The 21,715-nt window shown below is 37.2% G+C and overlaps 1 protein-coding gene across 2 annotated transcripts; it reads right to left on the bottom strand.

The window, feature by feature from the left end:
* Nucleotides 1-1,294: 1,294 nt before the first annotated feature.
* CNOT11 (CCR4-NOT transcription complex subunit 11) lies at nt 1,295-21,162 on the bottom strand. 2 transcript variants are annotated; one of them, XM_083362999.1, is made up of 7 exons: nt 20,483-21,122; nt 18,286-18,450; nt 15,476-15,628; nt 13,519-13,721; nt 11,261-11,463; nt 8,873-8,969; nt 1,295-1,465 (listed from the first exon to the last, which is right to left on the bottom strand). In XM_083362999.1, the coding sequence occupies exons 1-7, from the start codon at nt 21,018-21,020 to the stop codon at nt 1,307-1,309; spliced, it is 1,518 nt and encodes a 505-aa protein (XP_083219125.1). In that variant the 5' UTR covers nt 21,021-21,122; the 3' UTR covers nt 1,295-1,306. The 2 variants fall into 2 exon arrangements, with proteins under 2 accessions (XP_083219125.1, XP_083219124.1); XM_083362998.1 differs by lacking the exon at nt 1,295-1,465 and adding an exon at nt 2,815-6,564 and having other exon boundaries at nt 20,483-21,162.
* Between the last annotated feature and the right edge of the window lie 553 nt (nt 21,163-21,715).

Below are 21,715 nucleotides of genomic sequence, written 5' to 3'. Positions count from 1 at the left end.
CAATGAAAGGCCGAATTGCAGTGCCTCTTAACAGTTTACTCTCCAGGCATGATGGCAAAGTTCCCGAAGCGACCTTTTTATCTGACCTTGGCAGCACCATAAAAAAACAAGTCTATGCTTTCTGCAGCTAGTCCTTTTCTACAGTGAGGGAAAAAATTACTTGATCCTCTGCTGACTTTGTATGTTTGCCCAATGCTAAAGAAATGATCAGTCTATAACTGTATTAGTAGGTTTATTTTAACAGTGAGAGACAGAATAATAACAAATCCAGAAAAACACATTTCAAAAAAGTTATAAATTGATTTGCACTTTAATGAGTGAAATAAGTATTTGACCCCTTCGCAAAAAATGACAGTGGCAAAATCCTTGTTGGCAATCAGAGAGGTCAGATGTTTCTTGTAGTTGGCCGCCATGTTTGCACACATCTCAGGATGGATTTTGTCCCACTCCTCTTTGCAGATCCTCTCCAAGTCATTAAGGCAGGGGTGTCAAACTCAATTTCACTGAGGGCCGCATCAGCACTGCGGTTGCCCTCAGGGGGCCGGGTGGGTATGGCCAGGGTGGGCGTGGCCTACTGGGTGGGCGTGGCCTGAGTGTGTGTGGCCTACTGGGTGGGCGTGGCCAGCTCTACATCGTTCACATCAAGGGTGCCTATGGGGGCCTGGGCAGGGTGGGACAGATCTGAGGGTCAAGGCAGTGGGGGCCATTCCCTCACTGTTTCCAGGATGGCTTCGCGGGCCACATGAAACCACTTTGCGGGCCGGATCCGGCCCCCGGGCCTTATGTTTGACATGTCTGCATTAAGGTTTTGAGGCTAATGTTTGGCAACTTGAACCTTCACTCCCTCCACAGATTTTCTATAGGATTAAGGTCCAGGACCTTAATGTGCTTCTTCTTGAGCCACTCTGTTGCCTTGGCGGTGGGTCATTATCATGCTGGAATACCCATCTACAACCCATTTTCAATACCCTGGCTGAGGGAAGGAGGTTCTCACCCAAGATTTGATGGTACATGGCCCCGTCCATCGTCCCTTTGATGCAGTGAAGTTGTCCTGTCCCCTTAGCAGAAAAACATCCCCAAAGCATACTGTTTCCACCTCCATGTTTGATGGTGTGGATGATGTTCTTGGCAGCATTCCTCCCCCAAACATGGCGAATTGAGTTGATGCCAAAGAGCTCGATTTTGGTCTTACCTGACAACAACACTCACCCAGTTCTCTTAATCATTCAGATGTCCATTGGCAAACATCAGACAGGCCTCTACATGTGCTTTCTTGAGCAGGAGGACCTTGCAGGCACTGCAGATTTCAGTCCTCATGGCATAGTGTTTTGCCAATTGTTTTCTTGGTGACTATGGTCCCAGCTGCCTTGATATCATTGACAAAATCTTCCTGTGTAATTCTCAGCTGATTCCTCACTGTTCTCATGATCATGCAACTCCACGAGGTGAGACCTTGCATGGAGCCCTAGACCGAGGGAGATTGAGTTATTTTGTGTTTCTTCCATTTGCAAGTAATCGCACCAACTGTTGTTACCTTGCCACCAAGCTGCTTGGCGATAGTCTTGTACCCCCATTCCAAGGTCTGCAATCTTTTTTTTAAATATATTTTATTGATTTTTTAACATAAACACCTTGATATTTGGTAAACAGCTTGTTGTCTGGGTTTATGTTTACAAAGTAATCCCAGTCAGTTTCTGTGTTCCAAAGTCCATGTAATAGCTTTGTTTGATTTTCTCTTTTTTCAATAATCTCTTTGCAACCTTAAATTAATACAATTATTAATTTGATAGGTAACAATTAAATATAAAGATTTTTCTAAAATTTCTATCAATAATCACATCAATATCATGCTTCTTTTCTATCTGGTCATCTTGGTTGCTTCGTTATGAGTCCTGTTTACAATTCTTATTTAAATTTATTTTCCCTACAATGTTCAAAACATTCTTATTGGTTAAAATTTTCCCAGAGTTAATTACCTTAAAGTATTTAAATCTGTTTTCATGTCATAAAAAGTAAATAAGAAAAAGACACAAAAGAAAAACAGAAAAGATGAGAGAGAAAAAGGGAGAGAAAAATAAAATAATATACTACTTAAAATACATATCCCTCTTGAACTAATACACTTATTTCCATTTTTTCTGTTCTTTTTACCCATAATTAAACCTATGTTTAAATGTTCCATTTAATAAATCCAATCATCTATTTAACTCTATTCAAAACATTTTTTTAGTTATCCATTGGAATTTTCTTACAATTACATTTAAATATCTAAAACATTTCCTTTACATTGATCATCCCAAACATTTTTGTATTTCTCATATCAAAAACCAAGAGAAAAAAATACTGTCTTGGAGGGTTCATCCCTCTTAAACTAAATTTTTTCTATTTCTTCAACCATATTCAAACAAGTGTTTAATTTTTAAATATTCCCTCTGATACACCCCATCAATTCCTCAATTCTCATTTTAGCACTCTTGCCAAGCATCTTTCCCAAGCAATATATTCTGTTGAATCAAAGAGTCTTTCCATAATCTTGTAAATGTTGTGGATATAGTAGGCAAATCAAACATGTTCTTTGTAAAAAGATTTTGCCCCTTCATATTAATTGAAGATTTCTCTCATCATCCCTTGTCTCCTCATTTCTTGTGGTACTCCTGACAGCTCAGCAATCCATTTTATCAAATCTTTTTCCTTATCCTCACATTTACTTTGTGGTCTTAGGAGTACAAGTTATCTTTTCCATGTTCAGTGTTTCTTGTAAGTTCTTCTCCACTTGAGTCAGTTTATATTCAGTTGTCTCCTTTACATGATCTCTTTTTTTTGTTTTCTGATCATTTAATTGCTGTGATGTTAAATTGAGAATGCATTCATTTAAATTTCAAAATTCATTTTTAATTTCTTCATGGTTTGAAATTAATATCATTTGCATTTGTTGTAACAGAACATGCATTTCCTCCTGGTATTTTTTCTTGATATGTTCTTTCTGCAGATCTCTGATGTTCCATAATGACCACTTTAAAGTCACAATTTAAAAAATATTTATAATCCAGGAGGGTCATTTTTTTTCTAAGTTTTATAGTTTTAGTTCTAAGTTTTATAGATAGACCACAATGTTTTCTTTTCTTTTGGTACAGCTGCTCTTTGTTTAATCAAAGCCCTGAAGGTCACAACAGGCTTTTCTTTCTGGGCTGTATATTTAGGGCAGTATTTTCATCCAACATTAGATGTCAGCACCAGTCCATCTTCCAATTTTCTGTAACACCCCCCCCCCCAAATTAATTTGTGGCTTCCGTTTAGAGGGTGGAGCAAGGACCCCTCCCCCTCACTTTTGGAAGATTTTTACTTCTACTTTTTCTTTTTTTTTCAGGAAATCAGGTAGAAGAGAGAATCAATATTCTTACCTACTTCACTCAGAGTTTACAATCACACTTAATTTTGTGCTTTTTGGCTTTGGCTGCATGTAGCTTGGGCTAGCCTTTCTTCTGTTGGTTTTTGGAGAGCTTTCCCCAGATGTCCAGATCGATCACTGTCTCCCCAGGATCAGCGGGGTTTTCGTCTTTCCTTGCCACCTCTGGGGTGGCTTTGGGCCCATTTAGGGTCTCCAAACAGAAATCAGCCGTAGGGGGCAGATCTTCGCCATTTCTCAGCTGTCACACTAGCTGTGCAGAACCAGAAGCCCCAAGGTCTGCAATCTTGTTTCTGACATCCTTGGACAACTCTTTGGTCTTGGCCATGGTGGAGAGTTTGGAATCTGATTGATTGCTTCTGTGGACAGATGTCTTTTATGCAGGTAACAAGCTGAGATTAGGAGCATTCTCTTAAAGGGAGTGATCCTAATCTCTGCTTGTTCCTTGTATAAAAGACACCTGGGAGCCAGAAATCTTGATAGGGGATCATACACGAATTTCACTCATTAAAATGCAAATCAATTTATAACTTATGTTTTTCTGGATATCTTTTTTGTTCTTATTCTGCCTCCCACTGTTAAAATAAACCTACAATTACAATTATAGACTTATTTGTCAGTGGGGAAACGTACAAAATCAGCAGGGGACCAAAAAAAATTTCCCCTCACTAAATGAATACGAAGTAAACAGTTGTTGCATTAGGCACAAGATAAACCATGCAGCCTTGTACTTGATTCTCCCCCTACCCAAAATAGACACCTCAATAGAATCAGTTAATAAATGGACCAATACTATAAGTCAAATAAGTCCCTTTACCTATATTATTGTGTTTTTGTCTACCCACTAGTTTTAAATAAATTCCTGAAAAGCAGGTCCCTTTATTTGCAAATTTGTTGGATTTTTTGCTATATTTATCAGTAGGCTATCTACGTTCTGTAAAGCAGGGGTCCCCAATCACTGGTCCGTGGAATGCAGGGAACACACAAAACCAAACCCCCTCAGGTCTGCAAAAAAAACCCCTCTACTGGTGCCCAAAAGGTTGGGGGCCACTTAATCAGGTTTTTAAGGTGGTTTTGTGCAAGGAATTTAATTTTTAACTATATTATGTTTTTTCAGGGTATTTCCTTGTTTCCCAGCCTTTAGGTTTTCAGAGATCGAGAGAAAATATTGGTGGAAATTTCTGCCTTTGTATAAAAATGAAATTTTTCAAAACTAAGTTTAGTGACCATAGGATACTTTTATAAATAAGCAATTGTTTATTGCAAAATAAATGTTTCTGCTACATTTTTATATTATATGAATGGGATGGGGTTCGCATTAAGATATTTCTTAATCTGTTATAGAACACTATACAGTAAGTATATCACTAATTTAGGCACCCTTGACCTATGCATACCCAGCATTGATCAATAAGACACAGGCCCCAGGAACTAATTAAGTCAAAATGATTGCCATTTAATGATGCCTTGAAAGTGTCTTCTGGAAATAGAATGTTTTTGAACATTTTCAGAAGACAATTAGCTACAAAAATTCCTGGCAGATGAAATAGAAGTATCCTGAATCACATTAGCTTTTTCTGATAAGACTTGAAAGTATCAAAATATATTGAACTGAATATTTATTAAGATATCAAAACATCTATTTTTGTTGTACAAAACCGATTATTAAATCTTTATAGTATCCTGTTCTAATTTATGAGGTGTGAGGCTTAAATATTAGTTATTATTATACAATTAGAACTTTATTACTGCTTGTGTATCTTTAAAACAATCTTTTATTCTAAGTTATTGAAGGAGTGCCTTAAAATAAATATTTTTGCCCCAAAAGCATGAATTTCTCCAATTATATTTATAAATATCCTCTTATTTTTTGTGAAGTTTTAGTATGGACTATAGTAATTCAGTAGGAGACTCCTGAAAAACTATAAAACTATTATAGGTTTAACCAACCATTTTGCACAGTAAAATGATAGACTAAGAAATAGCTTTCAAAATGCTGCTTCTCGATTATAAGAGGCAAATACAGTATTTCACATTAGCAAAATCACTGCCATGATCTATTATTTTTTTTTAATCCCATTTATATCCCGCCCTTCTCCGAAGACTCAGGGTCGCTTACAATCTAAAGCACAAATCAATGTGCTTAGCAATAGCCTTCGTTCTATGTATATGCCTGCTTATTAGGGCTTTCGGGGGGCCCTAAGCGGCATTATTACAAAGTCAGCTGTTTCCCGATGCATAAAGTTAAATTCCCAGTATTCTCAGCAATTTTATATTGACTGGGAAATCCGAGGAGTTTAATGTGCCATTGATCTTAAACTTGTTCCAAACAATCCTAGTTAAGCACTTGATTGAATTGAACGTATACTTCAACAAAGTTAAAATGAGCAGTCTGCTCATAGCTTTTAGTAGCACTTTGAAAAAGAAGCATCTTTTAAAAGTTGTTCTAAAGCAGGGGTGTCAAATTGCTGGCTCACAGGCCAGATGCATTATAGTGAAACCATGCCCACCCCACTGCCAGCAATGGGGGGGAAAGTCGCAACATGTCACATGACATTGTGAGTTTGACACCCCTGTTCTAAAGCTCCATAGCAGCCTGTTACCTTTGTAAGAATGATTCTTGGGTCCGTAGTTTTATCATTTTTAGTGGGTGATCCGATAATTGGCAATATGTATCTAATTTATTTTTTAAAAACTGATTAAAAATAAAAATTAGCTGTGACACAGATGACAACAACAGTATTTTGCTAGGTGGGCTGGCACGCATCTACGGTTTCAGGTTTAACATCAGGTTAATTTACTTGAAAGTTCAAATAATTTCAGGTTGTTCTATCATCAACAAAAGCTTCAATAGAAAGGCATTATTTAATAAAGCACAAACATTTTAATTGCAAGCAACAGAAACTATACAGAATTTTTTGCACAATAATCAAATTAAAAAAAAATCTTCCAAATCAGTCTTATTTTGACATCTTTGTTTCTGAAGGATTTTCACCAGTGTCAAGTGTCTTCAGCAATCGAAAAAGTCCAGCTGCTTCTCTTATCCGGCTGAATTCAATACAAAAGGCTTGTACCTCTATAAATAAGTCCTGTACATTAATTATTTTGTTTCGAATCAAGGATTGCAGGAATACACATACAAGACGTACCAGCCGATTCTAAAGCAAACAGAAACAATGGGGTTTTTTAAAGAAACTGGTTTGAATAATCTTGATATGGCAAAAAATCTTTGAAGAAGCCAAGTCAACTCATAATTTATCCAAGTTTGCAAGATTTTAGAATTCTGCAATTAACTGATATTCCTAGTAGCACATAAGTATTTGCTGAAATGTTGCCATTATTTCAAATTAACTCCAAATTACAGGTATTCTCAATTTGCAACCTTTCATTTAGTGGCCCTTTAAAGTTATGATACTGAAAAGTGACAGCCAGTCTTCATATTTACAACCATTGTGGCATCCCCACAGTTACATGATCAAAATTTAGGTACTTGATAACTAGCATGTATTTTAGGACAGTTGCATTTTTGAGTCATGTGATCACCACTTGCAATCTTTCCAGCTTGCTTCCAACAAGCCAGGTCAATGGGGAAAGCCAGATTTGCTTAATGATGTCATGATTCACTTAACTGCAATGATTCACTTAACAACCATGGCAAAAAAGGTCATAAAACCAGATGGAAATGAACAACCTTGCCTAAGAACAATTCTGGTCTCAATTGTGGTTGTAAATTGGGGACTACCTGTTTCAAAGGAATTAAGGTAAAGTGAAATAGGATTTTTTCTGTTCTAACGTTCTAAAAATAAGCCTTTTTTGTTTTCCTTTTTATATTTACTACTTACAACCACAAAAGATTATAATGAAAAATATGCAAATATTACAAATAGGTTTCTCACAATTTAATGGCAGATTATTCTTTCTAGTGAATGTAATAATCTAGGCTATGGTAAACCAGCTTATAAATCTGTTTTTGTAAAAGAAAACTGAAGTTATGCACCTGTCTAAATACCAACAGCAAAGCATTACATCTCCCACTTTGTTTCTTCTTCTCTTCCCTCAAAAGTGACAAAAAAGAAACTGATGACTAAAAGCAGTTTATAATGGCCTTTTCCCAAATTTGCCTTATGTTTTGTTAAGAGTTTACTAATCAAAGAAGTCATTCCAGAGGATTTGTGCAAGAATATGTGATGGTTGACTTTATGCAGAAATGTTATCTCTGGAGCAGGGAATTAACGTAAAACAGTAATGATCAAATGTGAGTTTCTTCCATGATAAGCAGAGTAGCTAACAGAAGTCTCTTAATAGTTCTAGTAGTTTCTTAAGTGAAACTTCAAAAAGCTATTATCCTCATAGTGATGCCTCCTGTAAGGATGGTGAAATCAGCAAATGACTCATTTATCCTCACAATAACATGCACTATTATCTGAAGTTTTAAGATTGGGGAAAAAGCAGGAATGGATTAAGTTGTTCTTTCATTCAATTTCCAATCTAAATTCACCTTGAGAGTACTGTCATTGTACATCATCAAATGGTTGGTCACCTGATGTCAGCCCCATTAATTAAAAATCAACTCCATAGGTAGGGCATTTTTACTGAGATAGATCATAATAAAATCTTGGAACAAATTCTGAATTGGGGAGGTATCTGCCTGAGCTGCTTCTGGGTGTTATCTCATTGTGGACTTAATTTGCGTAGGCAATGGATCTTGCATGTCTCCATCAAAGTCATCTTCCTTTCTCCTTACAGTTCAGTTAAGGAATGTCTGCATTCATCAAGGTCAGGAAAATGGCACACTAATAAAATCTGACATGCAAGTGGAACATAGGCTCAACATCTCACCCCTTAAAGGGGGAAAAATCTGGAGAACACATCTTTGTTCAAATGGGAAGAGATAATTATCAATACAAATATAAATATTTCAAAAGGTTAAAATCCTCCTTCAAATGTAGAACCAATAGGGTTACGGACCCTTGAATTGTGAAAAATATCCAGAAACCAGAGGGCTACATTTATCCATCAAAGCAACATTCCTCATCCAACCAGAAAGTTATTTGCAGCAATGACTGTTTTTCTATTGTGGCTGTCAACAAATAACATATTCAAGCATATGAATAAGCAAATTTATACAGAGGCACTGAAGTACTCTGCTCTATTCATTGTAGGCAAATATTTATAGAGATGAACAGAATTTTGCCATTATGTTTATATTTTGAAGAAACTTCAATGACTATTTATGTGATTTTTGTTTCTGCCCCTTGGTCTTCTATGCATGCAACATCATAATACACTATGTGAAATATTGTGCTAAAAACATAAGGAACTAACATCTATTTTTTTAGTCAAGAGGGCTTTGCAGTTCTTAAACTCTGCTACAATATGTCTTGCTTTCCTGAATTCTTTCTGTGTCAAATGCTGCATTTTCAATCATTTTATTCAAAAAGACTATATATCTTTTTGGACACTTACCTGCATATACTTATCCTTAATTTGTTCACAAGTAGAAATACAATTGGATATATAAAGATGAATAAATTCTGGAGGAAGATCAACTGCTGTAGTGAGCCTGTTAAATATTTAAAAGTTAATTATTTTCAAATTGGCCATCTTTGCTGATAATCCATCTGTCACTACAGCTGTATCATAACAGAGAGCCAGTTTGCCTAGTGGCTAAGGCATCAGCTTAGAAATCATAACACTGTGAGTTTTAGTCCTTCACGAAAAGCCACCTGGATGACCTTGGGCCAAAATCTAACCCACCTCATACGATTGTTATGGGTAAAATAGGACAAAGAAGGAATATTAGATATCTTCATCATCTTGAGTTATTTATAGAAATAATAAAGGCATGATACAAAAATATTTTCTAAAAAACTTTGTTTTGCTGTTTTTAATTAATATATACATTGTATTCTTGTTCTATTATATTCTGTGCTTCTAAACATTCTGTTCCTTTAGGTCAGAGGTTCCCAACTGGGGGTGCGAAACAATGTTCCAGGGGGTGTGAAAACTTGGGTTTTCAAAATTACAGTGTATATGCATAATTCATTGCCATTAGTTTGAACTTTTGTAAGGGGTGCGAGAATATATCAGAAGCGTTCTAGGGGTATGGGGTATAGAAAAGGGAGCCACTGCTTTAGGCCATTTTGGACTGCTTATTTTTGTCCACTAACTCATCTTTCACCAATTATCTTGCCCAATTCATACAAAATACATAAAAGGTTTATAGGCCCTAACGAGTTAATCATTCATTGTACTTCATTCAGCTATACCTAAATTATAAATAATTGCAATTATATCTGCAATTTATACTGCAAGTTTATACCTGGGATAGAATACACTAAGATATTCTGACAGAAGGGGTAACATTTATCCTAATTTTAAAAAGATGATGGATTAGTACGCTAAACACCATCCACATGAAGCTTTTAAATTTTTCAACTAGAAGGGGAACAGTAATTCTGAGTGATTATATACGACTGTTGCCATATTTCATTCAAAATACTTGTTATATCTCTTGTGTTAAACTAAAGCATCTAGCATGACTAATAATACTATCATTAAATGTTACAATACATAAAATATTTAAATGGACCAAAATAACATGCTGTGGTAGAGGACAAAGAGTGAATGTAATATCTATCTTTTCTCAGAATGCAACTAATAATTTTTCGTTAGATTATGGATATACTAATATGTTTTTCTGGTTGACTCTCAAAAGCTGCTACTCACTAGTTCACATTAAAATATTCCATTTAGAATGTTATCTTTCCCATCATTAAGTGAAAGGAAACTTTGCAGTCTTCAAAAGAATGAACAATTGTTTTCAGTCACATAAGATGACATTATGTATCACTACAGCATGTTTGAGTATTGGCTTTTTATAAACTGAATGTAGTCAAATATTACATTTGAACAGCTACTGTGATAATCATGGTACCAAAAAAGAATAAATATCGCTGAAATTTATCTCAAAGAATCACCAATACAAATTGTCCTGATATAAAAATTACAGAGTAACTAAGTCTAATTAAATAATGCAAGTGTCTCTCATTAGGACATCACTTCCATGCAAGAGTCTTATAATTCTCTTTCCCCAATATTCTTTCTCCCATTCATATGGACAAGATCTGTTCTATCCTAATATAGTATCTGAAACTGCAATCCAAACACTAATGAAAGGATAATTATAAAGTACCTCCCATAATTGCAATTAGTCATTTATACAGGGAAACAAGGATGTTACTAGAGTGGATAGTAAACTAACCTATAGTGATCATTGTCCTAATATCTCAAAGGGTCGGGCTTAGAGGTTTAGATTATACTCCAAACTACAACTTACTTTCCACAGAATGTGTGAAGCACAAATTATAGATAGTCCTTGACTCACAACCATTCGTTTAGTGATCATTTGAAGTTACAATGGTACTGAAAAAAGTGACTTATGACTGGTCCTCACATTTATGCACCAACCCCCTCGTTATGTGATCAAAATTCAGATGCTTGGCAACCATCATGTGTTTATGATGGTGGCATGTCTCAAGGTCATATCACCATTTGTGACTTTTCCAGCCAGCTTCCAACAAGCAATAGATTTACTTAACAACCATGTGATTCACTTAACAACTCGATCAAAAAAATCATAAAATTGGGTGCAATATATTTAACAACTGACTTGCTTAGCAACTGAAATTCTGGTTCCAGTGATAAATTGAGGACTACATGTACTCCACTAATACAATCATTCAAAGTATAATTTCTTCATGGGAGAAAACTGATGGAATTTTGCAAACTAGCTTTATATAGATGTTGAAAAATCAAACTAATTATATATAGTAATAAAAGCATTTTACTTACCGATTTACAACTTCCATTGAATGAAGAGACATGTCCATGTTGACTAATACTGAAAAGTACTCTGTTATCTGACTTGATTGCATTAATTTAAGCAGCATTTCTATAGCTACTAAAGGATTGTTTTCCACCAGATCAGGCAATTTGGCAGGAGTGAGGCCAATATGGTAAACAAGCTTAGGATCTTTCTCCAATTCTCCAAGAAGCTGCATTTTAAAAATGAAAAACAGTTTAACAATTAAGAGATTACCTTTCAACTTAGTTTATTTATCTAAATTAAAGTTAAAATAAAATTATAGAAAAATCACAGTAATTATTGACAGCCAATATGGCATGATTTGCAAAAATGAGAGGGATTGCCAATAAAGGTTTTAAATTCTATTGCTAGTAAAAGTGATTTCTGTTGAGCTAATAGTTTAAGCATTCATGTTCTATTTGATAAAATTAACACAGGGTCCAAACATTAAACAAGTACAAAAATCTACAAGTCAGCAATTTAAATAGAGTCCCTCAGGACTCTATTCTATCCCCTATCTGAAGCCAATAAAAGTCATATGGAGCTTTAGGGACATGTACCATATACCTAACTTGAATTTAAACTCAGTCAATATGGAATTAAATAAAAAGCAAAAAAATAAATTTAAATTTAATAAAAAAAAATCTATTGCTTTGAATGGTTGTGCTCATCATAGACAGGGTATATCCTAGATTTGTAGGTTGTAGATATTGCAAAAAGCATCCTGAAAAGTTTTAAGAAACTGCAGTTGTTTCACAAAGTGGCAGCTAGACTAGAAATTAGTGTAAGATAGTACTGCTCTGGAATCATGATCTCAACTATTAATTTCTTTTTTGGCACATTTAATGTTGACATTAAGCCATAAACAGTGCAACCTGATTACCTGAGATACAACCTCTCAATTATCTAGTTACCTGAGAAACAACTTCTTAATTATAAACCTGTCTGGATATTAAGAACTGCAGAACAAGCTGTTCTTGAAGTTCCCCATGTTCAGAGACTGTTTACAGAATATAAAGGAAATGGCCTTCTATGCAATTGTTTATTCATTCATTCATCAAATTTAGTCAAATGTATATTGCACTACAGTAATCCAACTGGATCACGGGTTGGCAACCCGCGGTTCTGGAGCCGCATGCGGCTCTTTAAGCCGTCTCCTGCGGCTCCCAGTCCTCCTCCGCCATGTGCAGTTCTGAAAAAAAAGTGGGAGTAAAAAAGTCCCATTGAGAGAATGGGGCGGCGGAGGTTTGGAGAGCTGCTGCCTTCGTCCACGTTTCTTTTGGGGCCGAAAGAAACACGGATGAAGGCAGCAGCTCTCCAAACCTCCGCCGCCCCATTCCCATTGAGAGAATGGGGCGCCGGAGGTTTGGAGGCCCCGGGGGGAGAGGCAGGGTGCTCGGGTGGCATGCGCGTGCACATTTTGCGGCTCCCACTTTTTGTGTGTGACGGAACCAGTTCTGAGTGGCTCTTTTGCTGTTTCAGGTTGCTGACCCCTGAACTGGATGGTAACTAGGGCGTGAGTGACTGACTAGAGCCTCTCAACCTACCACCACAAGGTAGGCCTTAACAGCAGTTCTAATTCATGTGAAGTTCTTCTCCCTATAGAATGCCAGTGATGCTCTATTTGTCTCTTCTCTTGTTTCATCTGCCTTAAGTCCTCTGTAAACCATCGGGAATGACAAGATCCATCAGATGGTAGAGGTTGTACAGGCACAATCCAATCTAAAGCTGTTTTCTCATTCAAAGTGGCAACCAAGGTTTCAGATGGACCATGCAGTAGACTAGCAGGAATAGCCTCCAGCTCCCTCTAACAACCATTCAGAGTCCATCTGTTACCAGAGTGAACTCATATTACACAGATTGCAGCTCTTTTGTAGTTGGTTGGCCACTTCTTTCTTGTGTCTTTATAAGAAGATTCTTTTTTACCCCAATCTTTAAAGCCAATCTTTAATTATGTTTTAATAACTTAAACATTAAGAAAATTAGGGAACACTGAAAAGTGCTTTGAATTCTCAATTTCAATAGCAAGGCAACATATAACTCAAGTCAAGACAATAATCTTAAAGCAGCAACACATAGAAAGGTTATAGGGAATGTTAATTTTTACTTTTTGATGTGATTACTGAACTGTTAATCTTATATCACAATCTTGGGGTTCTAGTAAACTTGAGCTAGCTTTAATTTTGTTAAAATTAAGATATTATTTTAATAATAGAATTAAACAAGTCAACAATTGACAACATACCTGCGTTTGTTGCTGTGATGACAAAGGACTTTTGAATGCTTTGGCCATGATTCGTTTGATTTCCACTCCAGCACTATTTTTAACACACATTGACTTATCCCACTGAATTGTATGATCTGGCTCTATTGGATTTAACCAAGCTAACTCATCTTCACAAATATGGAGTGGAGGTGGTGGGCGGATAAATTCTGGTCGAAAATGACCTGGAAAAATATATTACATTCTTCTTTTAAAATATCTTTTTTAAAATATTTACCCAACAATCAAAATGTACCCAAGTGTATGATGTATGCTTCTATGATCTATGCTTTATATATAATACATTATATTATTCTTTGTACTTTACTTTGCAACATGTAATACAGTGTATTATCTATTCTAGAAACTGACAATCTCAAGCATCTAAACCAGCATATTTCTATGCTCATCTTTCTTAGCACTTATTGACCCTAATTTTATATAAAGCGGCATATTTTTGCAGATATCCTTTACAAAACTCTCCAATGCCAACTGAGTAATAAAATAGTAATATGTCACCATACCATTCTGCCCAACAAAATTATATTCTGGAAAAGCCTTAACAGCAGTTCTAATTCATGTGAAGTTCTTCTCCCTATAGAATGCCAGTGATGCTCTATTTGTCTCTTCTCTTGTTTCATCTGCCTTAAGTCCTCTGTAAACCATGGAGAATGACAAGATCCATCAGATGGTAGAGGTTGTACAGGCACAATCCAATCTAAAGCTGTTTTCTCATTCAAAGTGGCAACCAAGGTTTCAGATGGACCATGCAGTAGACTAGCAGGAATAGAATAACCACTATTTCTATGCTCATCTTTCTTAGCACTTATTGACCCTAATTTTATATAAAGCGGCATATTTTTTGCAGATATCCTTTACAAAACTCTCCAATGCCAACTGAGTAATAAAATAGTAATATGTCACCATACCATTCTGCCCAACAAAATTATATTCTGGAAAAGCAAAGCATAAGAGCCTTGGTGGAGCAGTGGGCTAATGCCTCCTTAAGTAACACCAGCTGCCTGCAATTAGTGCAGGTTCGCATCCCACCAGGCTCAAGGTTGACTCAGCCTTCCATCCTTCCGAGGTAGGTAAAATGAGGACCCAGATTGTTGGGGGCAATTAAGCTGACTTTGTAATAATGCCGCTTGGGGTGTGTGTGAAAGCCCTAATAAGCAGGCATATACATAGAATGAAGGCTACTGCTAAGCTTGTAAGCCGCCCTGAGTCTTCGGAGAAGGGCGGGATATAAATGGAATTAAAATAAATAAATAAATAAAATAAGGAACAGAATTTAAGGCCCTACAAAAAACAACTGTGATTCTAAATAAAATATAATACAATATAAAATATCAATATAAACAGTAGAATAAAGTACAGGTTCATGCAAAGTCAATATAGTAGCTAAGGCACTGCTCCATGTTCAACCTTAAAAGCCATAATGGAAAATATGCAACTATCTTTTCCTTACCATCTGCTTTTCAAACTGAAGGACTACGTTCATATGAACCCACAGTAGCTATATGAATGAATGAACCTTTATTGTCGAAGTACAACCATGTATACATTGAGATTGGCTGAGCCTCCTTTCATGCCCACAACTCAGTGACAACAAACCCACCATCGTTACACCATGTGAGCTAATTGCACAACACACCAGTCTCGCAAGTCAATCATACATAAAATTATAAAATTATTTCCCGTTCAAGAGCCTGACAGCCCATGGATAGCTATTCTTCAGCCTGTTGGTATGGCTGGCTATACTCCTGTATCTCCTACCTGATGGTAGGAGAGTAAAGAGGTACTGACCAGGGTGTGAGTCGTCCCTGAGAATAACCACTATTTTCAAATATAAACATGAACAGAAATAAGGAATGAAAAATAAATGAGTAATTATTATGTTGTAACTCTATAATAAATATTCCAAAATGATGCATACTTTCAATAGGTGGTTTTGGCCCACTCACTAAGGCTTCAGTAATCTGGGATGCAACAGAACTGTCAAACCCTGAATTTGAAGAATCTGGATCAGGATCACTGAGGATACTAGGAAAGCTAGCTTTACTTTGTGTTGGCAGCTCAGACTGACGTTCTGAAAGAAAAATTAATTAATTCAATTTCAGTATCCAAAATCTTGAATCACAAGAACAAGAATAAACTTGTGACAAATCCGTGCTATTTCTGTTAATGAGAAATTAGGATTAGCTGTAAAAATTAGGCACCAGGCTAGAAAGCAGGAGACCATGAATTCTAATCCCACCTTAGTCATGAAAGCCAACTGGGTGACCTTGGGCCAATCACTCTCTCTCAGCTCAAATCACCTCATAGGATTGTTTTGTGAGGAAAATAGGAGGAGGAAGGTCTGTTTGCTGCCTTGAGACACTTATAAAATAACTAGAAATACAAATAAATAAATCATTTCTTCTTTAAATTCCAAAACTTTAATCTCTAACAGCTCTTTGACCATGCTACTTTATTTTTAGAGATACAGCTGAGTTTCCAACAAGTGACTATTGGTGGACAAAATAGTTTACATAAATTATTCCGTAAATAAATACTCAGTTATTCAAATTAACAAGATTATTCATTATCACAAAGTCAGTATTACTATTTTGAGCTCTACAACACTTCCTGCATGTTTGCAGAATTTTATGGTTCTCTTGTTTACACCTCTTAAGAGACAAAAACCATGTGGTTTCTATTAAGCAACAATGTTATTCTTAGCCTTTATGCAGCATTCTTCATAGCTGAAAAGGAAACATTTTGTCTCTACATATTACATTTATAAAACATCAAATCATTCCACTATAATTTTTAAACTCTAAACTTGGCACCTGTCCCAGAGCCAAAGTTTCTAAATATAGTGGCACCTTGGTACCCAACTGATTTGAAACTCATTGAATTTGGTACTCAAAGCATTTTGATTGAAAAAGTTTGTCTCAGTACACATCATTTGTTTGATACTCAACAGACAAGCTAGAACTTGTCAATGTAAGTTGTCTTGTGATTCACTACATTATTCCTTATGGGAAACATTTGTTTGTTACTCATCATTTTTGGTACTCATCGCACCTTTAAGAACCAATTAATGAAGAGTACTGAGGTACCCCTGGCAGTTTAATGGTAACCAATTTGCTGACAGCTAGATATAGAAAAAAATAATATTTTTATTGTCTGGAGACAAACTTATATACCACTACTGTTTATAACAAAATTATCTTTACTTTAAAAAGGACAGACTTAGATATAAAACAAAATAAAATGCAAGCATGTGTAGTGTCGATGTTCAAGGTTAATTTTTAAGAAAGAGTTTGATCATATCAGTTTCATTCAATATATTATTTTGAAATGTGTTTCAATAATCCCACAGAATTAACGTCTACAGTGAGAGAAAAAATTATTTAATTCCCTGCTGTTTTTGTACATTTGACCACTGACAAAGAAATGATCAGTCTATAATTGTAATGGTAGATTTATTTTAACAGTGAGACAGAATAGTAACAAAAAAATCCACTGTAAATATTAAGCTTAGATCACTCTTCCCAAGATGCAGTGAGCAGTTACTTTTTTAAATCTCAAAAGAAAGAGAATTTAGCTATCACTCTATAATGTATATTCCAAATAGCTGCTTATAGAAGGGTCCACCAAAATTAATTTACTACTATAATGTGTGAGCTATGTTTACTGATATAAATGGCATGAAGCTACTATCCATGCCTTTCTCACACTTCTGATAAAGATTAGAAAAAATAAGCTCATGTGTTACTTACACTATATTTTCTTTAGGTGAAAAGCATAGGTAGCCATGTTAGCCTTCAGAAAATTTTTTTTAAAAAAATACATATATAACTGAACCACACAAAAGGCAATTTTAGAAGTTCTATCACAGCTTTTATACAAGCACATTGCACTTCAGAGTATCTGTCATTTCAATAATAGATATTAACATAACAAGGTCTTAGATTAGAACTTGAAACCGGATTTGCTATTCTCACGATGCACAAATGACCCATCACATATAAATTCAATATTTCTATAAAAGTAAGTTTCTAAAAGGGAAATTTTTAAGTATAGGGGTGTTGGTTTTCAAATAATGACAATATATTGCTTGTGTGCTTTGTTGATTTATGAACAAAAACAGTGACACCATAGCAAATTGGAAACCATCATTTTACCTTCTAATATGTCAAAACTTATTTCTCCAAAACCATACATAATTAATATTGCAGAAACCCATATGACTTCAGGCGAAACTAAAAATATGCTATGGAGTTATGAGGAAAAAGAAAAATACAGGGAGTCCTCGACTTATGACCACAATTGAGCCCAAAATTTCTGTTGCTAAATGAGACATTAGTTAACTGAGTTTTGCCTCATTTTACGACTTTTCTTGCCACCATTGTTAAGTGAATCACTGCAACTGTTAACAACATGGTCATTAAATGAATCTGGCTTCCCCGTTGACTTTGCTTGTCAGAAGGTGGCAAAAGGGGATCATATGACCCTGGGATACTGCAACCATCATAAATGAGTCAGTTGCCAAGCATCCAAATTTTGAACACATGACCACGGGGATGCTGCAATGGTCTTAAGTGTGAAAAATGTCAAAAGTTACATTGTTCAGTGCCGTGTAACTTCAAAAAGTCCCCAAATGAACTGTTGTAAGTTGAGGACTGCCTATATTCACATGCAAGTTTAATCACATTTTATATTTCATTAAAACAGATATCTGTAGGAATGATTTGTTACCTGCTAATGCTAACTGAAGACCGCTTATATCTACAGATTGGCCCATATTTCCTACATCCATTGACACAATCTGTCTTGGAGACTTTTTGAAGAGTTCTCTAGGAGGGGCCAACATCAGCTGGGAAAGGAAGAACCTTTCTGGTGGAGTAATAGGGGGCAAAAAGCCTAAAAACAAAAGAAGTTATTTTATAGTACTAGCATATTTCAAAGAAGTTATATTATTTCTATTGTTGTGAGATTAATCCAGAAAAGTATGAATTCAGTGAAATTCTTGGGGCAAAAGCAGGGAAAGGGGATTCTCACCATCCATCCATCCATCCATCCATCTAGAGCTATGATGGCAGTGCTGACTGCCGACTACCAGCAGTTCAAATCTCAAAGGCTCAAGATTGACTCAGCCTTCCATCCTTCCTAGGTAAAATGAGGATCCAGATTGTTGGGGACAACATGCTGACTCTGTAAACTGCTTAGAGAGGGCTGTATAAGTCTTATTGCTATTGCTATCTGGTAGTCCAGGTTCCCTGGACCAGGGGCCCCCAACCTCCGGTCCATGGACCGGTACCAGGCTGCAGCATGCCAGCAACTAGTCCGTACAAACAAGCAAAGTCCCATCTATGGGATGCAGGCAGCACACAAATCCACGCACTCTCCGGTCCACGGAACCAGTCCCTGGTGCCCAAAAGGTTGGGGACCTCTGCCCTAGGATGTCCAAAATCCATTCAGAAAAATTTGGAAAGAGACACTGGCAGTGCTAAAAGTAAGGTTCTGGATTGAGCGAATGGTGAAAATACGTTTTTCCTTCTGTCTTCAAGACCATCAAGTAAGCAGAATAGAAGTGTCCATTAAGAAAATACTGAGTTAGGTTTTCACAAGCGATATCTCATTTTTTGTATAGTAAATTATACAATAACATGAAATACGAAGCTTCTGTTCAGCTGTAAATTAAGCTAAGAGAATCAGAACCATAGAAAAGAGGTAGAAATAATGGATGGTAAAATGTAAATAAGGCAAGAAAGAGTCCACCATTATGTTTCCCAACCTGAAGGGAATACTGCTCTCATGACCATAAAAATGCATATATCATTGGCTCCACAAATAAGTGTTCCTTGATATCAACAAATACAAAACATTACCTGTAGCTTCATTTATTGCCACAATTCACTGATCTTACCCATAGATAAAGTCAAACTGGCAATTTATCTTAACCAGGGGTGTCAAACTGCCAGCCCGCAGGCCGGTTTCATCATACCGAAGCTGTGCCCACCCCATTGCTGGCAATGCAAAAAGAGTCGCAATACATCGTGACACATCAAGTGATGAGTTTGACACCCGTGATCTAAACAAATCATTAGCTGTTATTAATCACTTTCTAGTCAACAATTATATACAAAAGACAAGAGGAAATACTTCCAGTATGAGACCTAATTTCCAAATGTATGTGTATTTATGTTGCTGCACAAATACTTCTATTAACAAAAAGCATGCTGATTACCACAGAATACATGCTAGACAATTCATCAATTGTCTACTTTCATTTTGTGCAGATATTTTTATACCAAAACCTGTAGGTTATATAACACAGACATGGTTAAATTAGAACAGAATAGGAATGTTTTCCAATCTTTCATCAGGTCATATTTAGCATTAAACTGGGGATCCCAGTTTCAGCAACAATCAAAGTTGGAAACTGAGATATTTGAAAAGAATAGATTACAGGAGAAACAGTTATTGCAATTACATTTAAAATTATGTCACGTATCAAGAGGCAAGAGGGATATATTGAACCCTTGATAACAGAGAAATTGTTCCTCTCAATCTGGTTGAGTCTACTGAACTAGGGCTGACCCCTCAGTTTAAAAGAGGGAGAAGTTGCAAAATGCTCAGACATTACAACCCAGCCTTCAAAGAATTCATGTTTCCTCCTCCCCCATTTCAAAACAAGTGTCATCTTTTTAAGTACCATAGTAGGTCTAGGCCAGGGGTCGGCAACCTCGGCTCTTTTATGACTCGTGGACTTCAACTCCCAGAATTCCTGAGCCAGCATAGCTGGCTCAGGAATTCTGGGAGTTGAAGTCTACGAGTCATAAAAAAGCCGAGGTTGCCGACCCCTGGTCTAGGCTTTTACCGAAATGGCAAAAGGGGCCGACCTCCATGGCTATTCGCCCTGGCTCAATCAGAGGCCAGGTGAGGGAACTACCTGAGAGCGGCGGCCTTTCGTTTTCGTCCCCGCCGCCGCTCCCTGCAGTTCCGGGCCCCGAGCCGGCGGGGACGCGCTCTGGGGGCGCCGGATTCAAGAGGTGGGCGAAGATGGCGGCGAAGGGGTTTGCAGCGAGAGGCTCGGTGCGGTACATCTCCCAGAGTAGGTAGAGGGCAGTCAGGCGCTGCGGTGGCGTGGGCAGCAGATCCGGCTGCTGCAGCAGCAGCACCAGGACTGAGCCTACGCGGAAATGCTCGGCCTTTCCAAAGTAGTGGTGGAAGGCGGTAGAGAGGCCCTCAAAAGTGCTGCCTCCGGCCTCCTCAGACACGATGCTCAGCAGGCTCGTCAGCTCCTTCGGAGAAAGGCTCATCTTTCCTGGCAGCGACGGGACGGTTTCACTGCTACTGCTGCTGCCGCTGCTGTTGCTACTATAACCGGCGACGGAAGCAGCGCCGGCCCTACCACCGGGAACTGAACCTGCCGCCGCTTCCACAACACGGCCAGGCTCGGGACTGAGACGGACCCCACTCGCTAGCATCCAGCTCCACCCTTCCCGCTCTCGGCGGCCGTCGGCGCGCGCCCGCGCACTCGACCTACCTAGCTACTCTCCCCTCATTATTTTGTTTTCCCTTCCCCGCGCGCGCGCCTCAACATGCCGCCACTCAGCCCCCCCATTCTTTTCCCCTCCCGCGTCCCCCGTTTCCCCCCCCCTTCGCTGCTGCCGTAAAGCGATTTGTAGCATTTGAAATGGCTACTCTTTTTCAGTACTGCCGTAAAGCCAAGGAAATAGTAGGAAGAGCATATCGCTAGAACAGTGTTTCTCAACCTTGCCAAATACAAGATGTATGGACTTCAACTCCCAGAAATCCGTAGCAAACTATGCTAACGGATATCCGGAATTTGAAGTCCACAGATCTTACAAAGTTCCCAAAGTGAAGAAACACTGCCATATAAGAAAGAATGGTAAATAGGAGCTATTTCATTAGCTGTTTAAAGACGCCATTTCAGGAAAACAAAAGGAAGAAATTATTTTCGTTGCATGTTGATTTTGGAAATCTGGAACGAAGATGTTGCTGTGTTAATAGATTGGTAGTTGAATTTCCAAATGGACTTTAAATAAAAAGTAGGGAGCTCAGTCAATTTCATCTTAATATTTAGGGGTAAGACTAAAGAATATTTTTACAACTAGGTTTAGAATGTAAAATCTGTGGGTTTAGGTACTTCCCTATTTTG

Source organism: Vipera ursinii, assembly GCF_947247035.1.
Source record: "Vipera ursinii genome assembly, chromosome: 4".
Lineage (NCBI taxonomy): Eukaryota > Metazoa > Chordata > Lepidosauria > Squamata > Viperidae > Vipera > Vipera ursinii.
The sequence above is the reverse complement of the archived record's forward strand: the minus strand, read 5'-3'. Positions and strand labels throughout refer to the sequence as shown.

Coding starts and splice junctions, on each gene's coding strand:
- CNOT11 (XM_083362998.1), bottom strand. CDS start 21,020: ATGCTAGCGAGTGGGGTCCGTCTCAGTCCCGAGCCTGGCCGTGTTGTG. Junction 18,451..20,482: donor CGAAAGGCCGCCGCTCTCAG/GTAGTTCCCTCA, acceptor TTTTGTTTTTAG/GCTTTTTGCCCCCTATTACT. Junction 8,970..11,260: donor TCAATGGAAGTTGTAAATCG/GTAAGTAAAATG, acceptor AATATTTAACAG/GCTCACTACAGCAGTTGATC.